The following is a 12,603-nucleotide window of genomic DNA, read 5'->3' on the forward strand; positions in this document are numbered from 1 at the left end:
TTGGATCTGGGGTTCTGCTTGGAGGTATGGTAGGAGCCAACAAATTTGTCCCTGACAAGTAGCAAAGTAAGTATACAGAACAAATCTTAAAATGAGCTCCCTAGGAAAGGAGAAGCTGGAAAGGCAAAACAGCTAATGTGAACATCAAAATCGGCAAGGATATGGGAGTTCTGTTCTTAGGGAAGCACGTAGCAATGGCTGCTCAAAATCTGGGTACAGTAAAACTGCATGGAGGGACTGCAGGATCCCCATTGCCTGCCTCTTCCTTCTCATCACCATGGGAGAGGGGTGCTCCCCCGTGAGCCTGTCCCTCCCCAGCACACATCAAGTGTTACCAGCACCTCGCCAGAAAATAACGGAAGGAAACCACAGTTCAGGTCGCAGAGCGTCACAGGACTCTGTTGCTATTTCCTTAGCAAATAGTAGCCGGTAAATCCAAGTCCTCTGGAGTCACGCAAGCAAACAAGCCCTCGCAGAGCCCTCCTGGAGAGGGGGGCCAAAACAGCAGGCAAAGGAGGGTGCTGAGCCTGCTGGTGGGTCCTGACCCGCCCTAGCCGGCTTGGCCAGCTGGTGCCACCAGGCGCATTGTGCTGGCTTTGGGTGCCATTGCCTTTGCAAAGGGAAGAGAGCCATTCCTGAATTGGAGGGATTTGTCTTACTGGCTGAATAATGCAGTCACACTGCCTGGGGATGCCCCTCGCACGGTGGAACAGCATCACGCCCAGGACCCTGTCCCCTCGCAGCGGTGGGGTCAGCAGCTGCCAGGTGAAAAACCGGTGGCATAGGAGGTGGATGGGGAACAGCCTCGTCCTGCGCCCTGGCATGCCACAGTGCTGGTGTCTTGGCCACACTCCGTGCATCGGGACACTTTTTGTCTTGTTTTTGTCCTGAAAGGCCCCGCTGCATTTGGGACAGCCCTTAAAAACGTGATGGTAGGACTCTCTCTTCCCAGCACACTAGCATCCCTCCTCTGGGTTTCCAAGTCTGCGGGTTTGTCTCTGCCCCAACTCCGTTTGAAGCTGTGGTGTGGAAGGAGTGACATTTCACCTCAGATGTGTTTGCAGCTGGAGTAATCCTTGACCAAACCCCAGTAGCAAACCCAGCAGTAGCTTCTCATTTGCAAAGCTGCAGCAAGGGGAGCGTGGCGGTGGGCGTGCTGTGGGGGGGTGCAGGAACATGAGGAGCAATTCCGTCTTCTTCATGGGGGGCCAAGTGGGACATGGACACAGGCTCAGGGATGGAAGCAAGAAGCTTCCTGGTGGTTTTCCTCCGACTTTTCCCTTGGTGCTGCAGATCGAGCCACTGCGGGGGCCGCTGGAGGGGGGCACCCTGCTGACCATCCGTGGGAGGAACCTGGGCCGCCGCTTCAGCGACGTCCTCGGCGCCGTCAGGATAGGCAGCGTGCAGTGCGTGCCGCTACCCGACAGATACGTCGTCTCCGAGGCGTGAGTGCTGGGGCAGTCGGGGAGGAGGTCCCAGTCCCCCTCACTTTCCCTGCCCGCGCTTGTTCCTCCCCATCACCGTCGCTCGCCTGGTCCCCCCGCCGGCCTCTGGCCGCCCGGCGCGCTGCACCCCCGGGTGGGAGCGGGGCAGTGACCTGTCCCAGGCGGGACGTGGGTGCCCTCCGCCATGCGCGGCGCCGCTGGTGCTGCCCGGACCACCCCTGCAGCAGGCGCCGGGCAGAGCGCGGAGGAGGAGGAGGAGGCCGAGGGCTCTGCCCTGCTGCTCTGGCGGGGCGTCCCCTCCACCGCTGGCATGACTGCCAACATCCCCATTCCTGTCCGCAGGATCGTGTGCCAGACCGGCGAGGCTCAGGAGGCGTTTTCTGACGTGGTAACAGTTAATGTGAGCCGGGAAGGGAAGTCCAGGGAGCGATACTCCTACGTGGTGAGTAGCTGCCTTCCGGATGTTTCTTCGGTGATTCCTGCACCCCTTAAAACAAGCCTGCAGCCTTCCCACCCCCAGCTGGCTTAGAAGGAGGATCTGTTACAAAAAGCGTCGGGGTCCTTGAGGAGCAGCTGGCCTGTCTCCTCACCTGCGGTTACCTGAGCGAGGTCTGGCAAAGCCAGGCTTGAATGCGAGGGGCAGGACTGCAGCCGGGGTGTTGTCAAGCACAACCTCACTCCCAGTCTCAGCTCCTGCAGTGGTTTATCACCCGTCCTGGCTGTTCCTGCTGCGATAAAAAGGAGCTCATTTTTCTTCCTCCTTTTGCTAAAGTGCCATTACAACCTGTGAGATTTTTTGAGACTAAGTCTCTTTGTGCTATGCAAGTTATGTACCATGGGCTCATGTTATTTAGAACTGATATTTTTTGCTGCAGAGATTGTCTTAGTTTTTGCATGAGAATAATGCGTAGGGATTAGACTTGAGCTAACCCTGTGTCATTACACAAAGTAAAGCCCTTTGTAGCTTTGTACTGTACCATCTCACAAAGATAACTTTCATCTCTATAAAGCCGAAAGAAATCTATGCATTTCTTCTCTTTCCTACAAGCGCCCTCGTCTCTGGCTAGATGCTATTCATGGGCAGCCCCACGCGTCCAGGGCAAACACAACAGGATGGGTGCCAAGGGTATGCTGTTTACTGGGAGCCTTTGTGCTTCTGCTGTTGCTTTAGCTGGAGAAGAATAGACTGTGCTGCAGTCTAGTGGCTTGAAAGAAGACTTGAGCCCCAGGAAATGACATTTGATTCCTGGTAGCCATTGTGAGGAATTTAGGGCAGGATCATGGAGTGTAATCCCTGACCCTGTAACTGATCACGTGTTAGGTATTTAGTTCAGGGAGGTTTACACAGCGTGCAGCCAGCAGAGGTACGGCACATCCCAGCGCCCCATAACAGAGCCAGGCCTGGCAGCGCATGAGGAGGGGACCAGTGAGGCAAGGGCACTGCCAGCCTTGGCTCAGCGGTAGTTCCCGGGAGGACATTTGCTCTGGGACCCATTCCCATCGTTTCCAGGCATCCGTGTTCACATCCAAAACATCTTAGAGACCCAGCAGTCTGGAGTGGGGCAAGGTACCGTGGGGGTATGACCCAGTAACGGTCCTTGGGTTTGGGATTTCTGGTGCATTGCCATCAGGATGTGTGTCTTGACTCGTCCGCATCGCCCGCTGCCGGGCCAATTGTCTGGTTGACAAAGAGGAGGAGGACCTGAAGAGTGGGAAAGGGCTGGGCGGCTTCTTCACTGGCTCTTGGCATGCAAGGAAAAGCCCTCTCAGGAAACACCTGTAAAAGCACCAGTGCTAAACAAAGCAAGAGGAGCAAAAGCCAGTCGCTGAACTCAAACCGGGTCCATGACAGCTCTGTGCTGGCAGCTCCTGGGCAGGCTTAAGGAGAAGGCTGTCCTCCCGGGGGTGGGAGAGGAGCTGTTTTCTGCTCGGGTGGCACAGCAGAAAGCTGTCTTGTGTCTGTTTATCTCAGCAAAGCTTGGAGAAGAGATGAGGGAGTGCCCTGCTTTGTGCATGTGTATGTCGGGGAGTGAAACTGCATGTTGTGTAGTTGGTGGTGTGTTCCACACCGAAAGTGGCTTCCACACCCTCTGCAAACTAAGCAACACTCTCTAGTTTTCTTGATTCTCCTCTCACATACAATGGCACGAAGATGGAGTAGACTACACCAGGCAAGGCTGGTCTTGGTGAGACCTGAGCTTGAGCACTGATAGCAGTTTACCTGAAAAAGTTTAAAAGACTTTTAGAACTGCCTTTCCAAAGAAGATTCTTTGTAAAATACCAAATATTGTTTGTGAGCTATATCTTTCAAAGTCCCTGTTAGATGTATCTAGAAGAGACAGAATTCAGCTGTAATTCTGCTGAGGAGGAGGGAGAAACATGATTGAGAGACTTCTCCAGGACATTATAACAGGCTCTGGGTGAGCTGAATTTGCCAAATGAGCTGAATTTCCAAAAGCTGCGATGGAGGCAATCAGTGCTGGCAGTGCAGTGAGAGCAGTAGCCAGTGGCTCTTGCTGAGGGGAAGAGCTGGAGGGCTTTGGGTAACATGAATAATCCTCTCTGCTATTGTTGTAACTGCACATTTGAATGCATAGGTTAGGGGCCAAGGGCAGGAGACAGCTGCCTGCAGACACTCAGAGAAATACGAATTAACAAAATGAATCCTGTGGAAATGGGTAATGATCAGAAACAACAGAGGAAATGGCTGTGGAGGAATAAAGCAGTCTAAGTGTAGGACAAGGGCAAGGATAGCTATTAATAAGCATGTTTGTGTGGCTGAGATTGACAGGAAAGGGCATTAGCACCAGGCAGTATGAAGCAGCTTAGCCCATGTTCTTCAGTCTGCTCCGGTGCGGTTTTGCTCTGCGGCTGTAGCGAAGGATGGGCTGTAGTGGTTAGCAGGCTTCAGCCAAACTCCGCAGCCTGGCGGGTCTTGTGCCTCCAGGGTTTGCGGTGTTTGACAGGGAATTACCAAGTGCCTTATGGAAGGGTCTTGAAATAATTATTTGCTCTGCCCTTGGAGTCCTATTCAAACCAGAGCAGGGAAGTTGCCCAGCAGAGTCTCCTGGGGTGCTCTGTGTAGCAGACATGAGGGTTCAGCGCTGCATTAGTTATTAAAGCCTCAAGCTCATGAATCTCAGGAAGATTTCCAGGGGCTGCAAATGCAGATAACATACATGCTAATTTCTGCTGAAAATGGCGAGAGGCAAAGTAACTTCCCCCTTAGTTCCTGTCACCTCAAGAGATTCAGATTTGAAGCTTCCTTGAGAAGGAGTTTGATATTCAATTATCTAGACCCAGGTGGCTGTTTTCACAGATCTCAAGGCCATCATCCAGCAGGGCTTTAGCATTATCTTCGCGTTCAGGAAGAAATGGATCTGGAAGGGCAGAGATGGTGGGAGCTGGAGTGAATGAGAAATTTCCTTTTGTTGATAGACCTTGAGCTGTCGCCAGCTCTGGACACTCCATTGGAAATCTCAAGGGACTGGTGGGATCCTGGGCTCCAGTTTGGACTCATGTCTCATTTATTGCCAGAACTTAGGGACTGCAGAGAGTCACAGAGGTTTTATATGATCTCATGCCTCAGCACTTGTACCTCTTCCCTTGTTCTGAAACCCTGCTGGCAAAAGCTTTTGCTGTGCTGTTTCAGAGCCTCACAATACTGGATACTTAAATTTACTGAAGCAATTCCCATGTGCAGTGTGGAGTATCCAACTGTGAATTTACCAGGCTAGAAAACAGATTTCCCCTCTGTTTTTAGCTTCCCGTGGTGCAGTCCATAGCTCCCCTGAATGGCCCGAAGGCTGGAGGCACCAGAGTGACCATCAGAGGCAGCAGGCTGGACGTCGGCTCTGAGCTCCGCGTCCTCGTCAATACCTCCAAGCAGTGCACTGACCTCAGGTGGGACTGGGTCTGGGGGCTGGTGCTGAACTAGTGGCAAGAGCCAAAGCATTAGGAAGGATGTTATTGTCCCCCAGGAGATCAGGCAGAGCTGGGGTTTGGGTGGAGGGCACCACTGAATGCTGCTGCTAAGCCTTGGAGCCAGCGTAGCATCCCCATCAGCCCGCTTGGCTGCTGCCTCCTCCATTTCCAGCCCCCCATGAGCCTGGTGTCCCCAGAGCAGCGAGGCAGAGCTGCAGTGCGGGTGCCTGACACAGGATGGGGCAAATTTCTTTGGCAAAGTGACTGCACTGGTGTTGCCGTGACATGGCAGCAGCGACCAGCAGCAAACGAAGTGCTTCTCACACACCATTCACAGCACGCTGCCAGGCCCCTTGGGTGGTCTGGGACCAGGACCAAAACCCTGGGAGTGAAGCAGACGTAGGCTTCGTTCCCATATCTGCTGGAGGCAGAAGGCACCTGCGTGCCCAGGGTCCTGCTCCTGCAGCAGCTTGCTGGTCGGAAGAAACCCCTCCTCCTGTATGTTCCCGTCTCGTCAGTGGGAAGAAGTAGGAGCCTGCCCTTCCCCTTTGGCTGTGTGGGAAATCAGTCTGGCAGCCTGGGATGGTATATGCTGAGAATTGCTCATTAGTAGGCAATGTAGGCAATTGGCACATGACTGGAAGCTCCTTCTTGCCTGTGTCTGCCATCTGCCTCGCTTCCGAGGGGGTGCTCAGGTCCACGGTGTCTGGCTCCGGGCACTCTGTCTGCCATGGCTTCTGCAGCTTACCCTGCCTTTCCCTGCGCAGCCGCAACGACAGCACCATCACCTGCACCATGCCGTCTGCAGAGCTCACCACAGCCGTGCGAGTCTGCGTTCAGTTCGAGAACAAGTCTTGTGCCAGCTACAACATCACGTTCAAGTATGAGAAGAACCCGATTATATCAGACATCAACCCCAAAAAGAGCCAGATCAGGTAAGATCCCTCCCCCAGCGGAGACAGCCAAGTCTGCAAGGATTTGTCCTTCATTTTGTGGCCTTTGTTGAGATCAGCCTCTTAACTTTTGCCAAATGCAAAAGTTAACAGTGCTGTCCCATCAAAGCGCAGAGCTAATTGGAGTATCCTGGTGTAGCCTGCTGCAGGCAACGTGAGCTTGTCCTGTCTGTGCTTCAAGCTGTCCAGATGCAGAGTAGATCCTGAGCAAACCCCGTGTCAGGAACCCCAGGAGTCATTGAAGCACAGCCAGGAGGCAGGGTATGGTATTGGGACCCCATGCCACACTGTTGTAGCACCATGAATTCCATTTCAGAGCTGGCATGTGTCTGTATCTGCCTGCAAAAGAGAGGGTCAGCTCCAGGCTGGTGGGAGAGGGTCCTGCCAGGTGAAAGTGGCTTTCTCAGACCTGGGTTTGACACATTGCTTTGCAGATGGGTACAAAAGGGCACCGCAGAGTGCTCTCAGGGTGCTTCAGGGTACCCCAGTATTGGAGTAGAAAAGGTCTCACACACCAACACTGTCCGTAGCTCATTTCAGTGCATTTAGGACATGGAAAAAAGTCAGCCTTGGTAACTGCGCTGTGTACACCTGGTGGGTGCTTTAGGGAGGTTCGGGTGGGGGGCTTTATGAGACCCTGAGGATTTTTCTTGGCAGTAAAACTGCTGAAGGATAAGCTGAGATTTGTAATTTTGGATTTCAGCCTTCCCCGAGGTCACAGTATTTAATTTTTAAAGCGTGTTGCTTTTAATTTCATGTCTCTCTGTGGAGCTCTCAGGCTCCTGTTCCTTTGGATACCATGGTGAAATCCCACCTTCCTCAGCTGTGGAGCCTGGAAAACCCAGGGCTGACCAAGAAATCTGTGAGTCCAGTGCCTGTGCCCACAGGACCATGGTGAAAGCAGCACGCTCAGGGCACGAGCACGCAGCAGGCTCTGACGGTCTGATCCACTTGGAGCAAAGCCGTGTCTCGGCATTCCCAAGCGCAGCGCCAAAGATGCAGGCTGTGGGAAAGTTAATGACAAGGCACAGCAGTGACTCAGCCAACCTCAGCTCCTAGCAGGCTTGCGAACTATGCTGAGTGGGGAGAGCGGTATCTAAACACAGAGACAGTGGAAGAATGTCACTGCCCATATTCACAAGGGAAACCACCAGGGTATTTCTCCTTCACCTTAATCTGCTTTCTTAGTATTTACAGCAGTTTCCAAATTTCAGACCACTGAGGACATGACAGCAGTCTCTCTCTTCAGACTGCTTGTGGCTCATGTAGTCTGACTTAGTTCAGCCCAGTGCATTGCTGGGCTGTTGACCATGAGGGCTCAATAACTTGTGTAAAAATTTAGCTGGATCTGATTTATCTTACCATATTGCTAAAACAATTTGTGTAAGCAAAGTTTAAAACAAAACAGAAGTTGTAAACTAGTCTGCAGATGTGACAAGCTCTTAGTTAGAAACATGGATCATAACTACATGGTGATATCCACATATTTCAGAGAACCTGACTTTCAGGGCCTTGGACCCAAAGTCACTGTGTCTGGAGTGGTCTTCAGATAACAGGAATTGTAAGTCCTGACTGTTCCCTGACAGATGCTCCAAACAGATCAAATGTGGTATGGAAGAAGGAGAAGGTAAATCCAGGGTATAACTTCTGCTGTCCAGAACAGACAAGCAATGCCAGTTCTCCACCCCTTGCTCTGCCTGGCAGTCTTGTGTGCATCAGGGCCCTCTTGTTACTGTTGTTAATTGACTGCACATTGAGACGCCCATGTTTCGCATTCCCCAGGCAGCAGATCCAAAACACAAAACAACTTTCACATTTTGATCTAAATCAGAAGTGTCTGGGAGATGCAGGATCCCTGTCAACCTTAAAGGGATTTCTTCCCTCTCCAAGACTTACAGTTCTCTGCAGGTCACTGTGGGGCAGGGAATATTTCTTGGCCCTTGCTTTGAGGGGTTGGAGGTTAACCTCTTTTACCGCCAGTGGTCTGGGCAACCTGCTGCATACCCCTGGCATGCAGAGGCAGGCTGCTTCTCTGGGGAGTGGGAGTGAGGGGGACAGTTTTCTGCTGCTGGAAGAGGTCCCCCCTTTCCACCACAGCAGCTGCTGTTCCTCCTTCCTTCCCTGATATCTTGGTAGCAGTGTGGATGCTTGCTGTAAGTAGGAAGACGACTTTGGCTGTTGGGTTACATTTTCTGCTCAAGCAGCTGGGAAGCATCCCTGGGAAAATGACAGCAGGGAGACCCAGCCATTGCACCTTGCTGCTGTGTTGTCTTCTGCAGTCACCCTCTTTTTCTCCCCTTCTCCTCAAAGCGGGGGCAGGATCATCACCCTGGAAGGAAGAGGCTTTGAGCTGGTCCAGAACGTGTCCATGGTTGTCCGTGGCATCGGCAGAGAGCAAACGGTGGGTGTCCCTGCTGGATATCACACAGTAACTGGGAGCAGGGCTGCGTGCCTGGTGCCTGAGGACATTCGGGGTGTGAAGCTGAGGCCTTAGCCTGTGCTACAGATTGGGCTGGGAGCAAGGCTGGGTGGGAGCACTCAGGATGTCATGTTTTTGATGTGCATGCTCTCTACTGCTTTCAGAGCTGTAAGGTTCACACCGACACCGTGATCACCTGCCCCTCTCCAGCTGCCTCCAACATCACTGCGGGGAGCAAGCCCGCACCCGTTGATTTCTATCTCAACGGTCGCCTCTATGCAGACGACCGTCTGGCTCTGGATGAGGAGATGTACCCCGAGGAGGCCTTGCACATCAGCAAGTTCAGCCTGGAGTACTATGCCGACCCCCAGTTCTTCACAGCCAAGAAGGAGAAGTGGATCAAACACCATCCTGGCGAGCCCTTAACTCTGGTTATACATGTAAGAGAGTGGCATTTACAGCTCTGCTTCTTTCAGGGTGTTGCCTGCTCCCCACTGGGAAGCTCTTCAGTCCTAAGTACCAGCACAGTGACTGTCCACAAACACAGGAGAGAGAAGGAGGGTGGATGAGGACAGTAGAGGCAGGAACTGTGCAGGAGCAGGCAGTTCTTGCTCAGCCTGCTGCACGTGCATCTCTGTTCACCAGGAGTCACAGCCCAGCCTGAGGATGCCCTTTGAGGCATGACGACAGAGAGCTGCATTTGAAGGATGTAATAGCAAGAAGCTAAATAAAATATTGGACATATGAAAAAGAATGATAATGCACTGGCCTGAAATCAGGCAGGTACTCCAGAAGGTCCTGACAATAGATATTTATTCCTGCAGAAACAGGTCATGCATCCTTCTCTTTTGGCTACTGAATTCAGCTCAGTTAACAAGGAAGTCAGGGTACAGCAGTTGAGTGGCTTGGACAATATGCAACAGTAATTCAAAGGCCATTGTTCACTGCAGGATATCCTCACTGGTTGCAACGTGCTTCAGAAACACACTCCCCCTTTCTCAGGCTCTGCAGACGCATCCCCTGGCTATCCCCTCTTGTACATCCTTCCCCCCTCCCAGGTGGGGGCTTAGATCCTTATCTGCAGTGCACAGCCAGGGCAGATCAAAAGCAGCTTTTTCAAGGTTCCATGAGGGGCTTGCTCATCCCATGCCCCATGCTGAGTGAGGAATGGGAAGCAGGAAAATGGGGAATGGCCCAGTTCTGGGTTTCCTGTGGAGTGCTGGAAAAATGTCCTTGGTGAGGGAGAGTTCTCCAAGGTCTGAAAAACAGCAGGGAATATGGAAAGTAAAGCAGGAAAATCCATTGCAATTCCGACGGCTACTCTAAAGACTGACATCCTGATTCTATTTTTGTCATTAGAAAGAGCCTGACAGCCTGGGCCTGGAAAGCAATGAGTACCAAGTGAAAATTGGCCTTATCTCGTGCGAGATCCAGATTGTTTCGGACAAAGTCATCCACTGCTCTGTCAACGAGTCACTGAGCACCTCGGAAAGACAGTTACCTGTGACGGTGAGTTCCAGGAGCCTCCACTCTCCGAGAGCGCGGGGCAGAAGGGATCCCTGTTGCAAACCCTGTGTGCAAAGGAGTCGGCTGTGTGCGCAGGCAGGACCTGCCAGGCACACTTGCAGGCAGCCTTGGGGAAGGGTGGACAAAGCATGCTGCGCTTGCAGCTGTCCCCAGGGCGGCTCGCTGGCGGGATGCAGGTGTAGTCAGTGCTAAGGCTGCCTTGAGTCATGGAGAGGGGCTGCCACACTCCGAATCGTGGCACATTGGCAGCTGCCCGCTGAGTTAGCTGCGCTGTAAGCTGGAGGGGGAAGATTTTGTCAGTTCTTGTAAGGTACTGTGAAATCCCAGGCATGTGACTTCTTGTCACTGGCAGTAATTTTCTTTCTGCCCCTCATGAGATACATTTGGGGATTTCCATACAGTTTTCCGTCAGCTGGCCTCCTCCTGCCAGCAGAAGAGCTGCAAGCAGACATGAGAATCCAACCCTTACCAAACTGCAATAAGCCACTGGAGATGGGTCCCTGCGTGTGACTGGGGAGGGCAAGAGGAGTGCGCAGGACTGGAAAGTTTCGTGTTGCTTCCCAGGGGCTGCCATTCTGTCCCTGCGAAGAGTGCAGTGTTCAGGGCTGTTGTTCATCTTTGTGTCTGCAAAATTCACAATATTGTTACTGTCGTTTTTTCCACAGAGGGCTTAACTTAACTGCTCTTCTTGCCCTCAGTTTCTCTCATGTCATATGCAGCTGATAGCCACGCAGCGATGTGACTATGGCTCTTCATATGTGAAGAGAAAATGCCTCCATCTCCATGGTCTGAGACCCTGCAGTCCCCCTCCCAGTCCGTGTGTTAACAGTGAAGGGGTGGTAGCCAGCAGAATGGGCAGGGAGGAGGAAGGCTGCAAAGGGAGTTGAGGAGGCTGTGGATTTGCGCTGCCCGGAAGAAAAGCACAAAGATGCACCACCAATTCACTGACAGGGTTGTCCAGTTTACTGGTTACAGTCTGTGGTGTATGAAATTCTGTTGTAAACTGGAAACATGGAAATGCAGAAGTAGCAGAATTTCCCAAGTCATTTTAATGGAAATTTTAAATAGGGTAATTTTGGTTTTAGTGAGAACTGAGAAACAGGGAAATCCCTTTGGGGAAGAAAAGGAATTTATGAGTTTGCTAGTCTTGGTTTGACATAAAACATTCAGGGCAATGCCCTAGTAGGTCCCTAGGAAGCAGGAGAATGATACCCAGCCCTAAAGTATCACATAGCTATTAAGAGTGTACCAGCAGTGAGAGTGCAGCTAAATAATCAACTTGTATTCACATCTGTGCATGCTTATTAAACCTTCATATGTGGTTTGAGTTATCGCCTGCTGGCCATTTCATAGGCAACAGCTGCCTTTATAACATACTTGTACTAGCTTTGATAACATGGAGCCAGACTTGCGCAGTGGTCCCTACCTGATTTTCATCAAGGACAGCTATTGTGGGCTGCAGAAGCCTTGCCTGCTGATGCAAATTCTCTCTTCTGGCAAGCTGAGCTGCCTGTTGTTGTGACTGCCCAGTTTGTTCTTGTTTAGATGGTAGAGCTCACATCTGCAGTGATCAGAGCACAGCAAACCAGCCCTTTAGAATGTGTCCCACTGTTGATCTCAATTCTGACCATGATTTTGGGTATGCCTATTCTGTGAATGTGTTCTCGGGCCAGGTCCTTGTTAGCAAATTGCACAGGGCAGCAGCAGCTGTCTGTAGAGAGAAGGAGCCAGTGATGAAGATGGGGCTCCTGAGCCTCCCTGTGTTTTGTGGTCACTTTCGAGTAGCTCTTTTGGGAGTGCCTTAGGTGAGCTGGAGCTTGATTTTAGTCTAGTTTAGTCCCAGGGGGATCCCGTTAACGCCCTGGGAGGCTGCAAGACAGCTCCATCCCATAAGCCGGAGCATGGTTCCCGGTGGCCCCGTGCCCCAGGAGTCCTGCCCAGCCCCTACAGCTCTTCCCAGGAGCAGCGTGTCCTCCGGCCCGGCCCCTTCTGCTTGCCCCCTGCATGCTGGTGACTGGAAATGTTGCCATTTAACCTGCAGCCTAATTAGAAAAAATTGTATCGAGTAGACCTGTCCAAATACACAAGAGAAGCTTGCGGAGGCCTTCAGACCTATTTTTGTTCATGACCAAACTGTTTAAACACTGAATTAAACAGCAAGTGTGGGATTTCTCCTCTAGCAGATGCAAAAGGTTGAGTTGGTGGGGAAAAAAGACTCAAAACGCATCAAGGACTTGCCTCATTGCAGCATTTCAGACGAAAGAGGTGAAAATCTTGAGGCTCGGCAGGGTACTGTGCAGACTGTCAAACGAACCTCCACAAATGCTTGCGTGAT

The 12,603-nt window shown here is 52.0% G+C and overlaps 1 protein-coding gene across 1 annotated transcript in view; it reads left to right on the forward strand.

Moving 5' to 3' along the window:
* PLXND1 (plexin D1) overlaps positions 1 to 12,603 on the forward strand; it is a gene marked incomplete at its 5' end in the record, with an annotated part of 83,890 nt that overhangs the window by 42,384 nt on the left and 28,903 nt on the right. Inside the window, 7 exons of the mRNA XM_010573104.1 lie at positions 1,294 to 1,445; positions 1,788 to 1,887; positions 5,209 to 5,348; positions 6,137 to 6,304; positions 8,633 to 8,723; positions 8,906 to 9,181; positions 10,101 to 10,250. Of these exons, the coding sequence (XP_010571406.1) occupies positions 1,294 to 1,445; positions 1,788 to 1,887; positions 5,209 to 5,348; positions 6,137 to 6,304; positions 8,633 to 8,723; positions 8,906 to 9,181; positions 10,101 to 10,250 (1,077 nt within the window). The remainder of the gene's footprint in view (positions 1 to 1,293; positions 1,446 to 1,787; positions 1,888 to 5,208; positions 5,349 to 6,136; positions 6,305 to 8,632; positions 8,724 to 8,905; positions 9,182 to 10,100; positions 10,251 to 12,603) is intronic.

This window comes from Haliaeetus leucocephalus, unplaced genomic scaffold, assembly GCF_000737465.1.
Source record: "Haliaeetus leucocephalus isolate CR32 unplaced genomic scaffold, Haliaeetus_leucocephalus-4.0 Scaffold2, whole genome shotgun sequence".
In the NCBI taxonomy this organism is placed as follows: Eukaryota; Metazoa; Chordata; class Aves; order Accipitriformes; family Accipitridae; genus Haliaeetus; species Haliaeetus leucocephalus.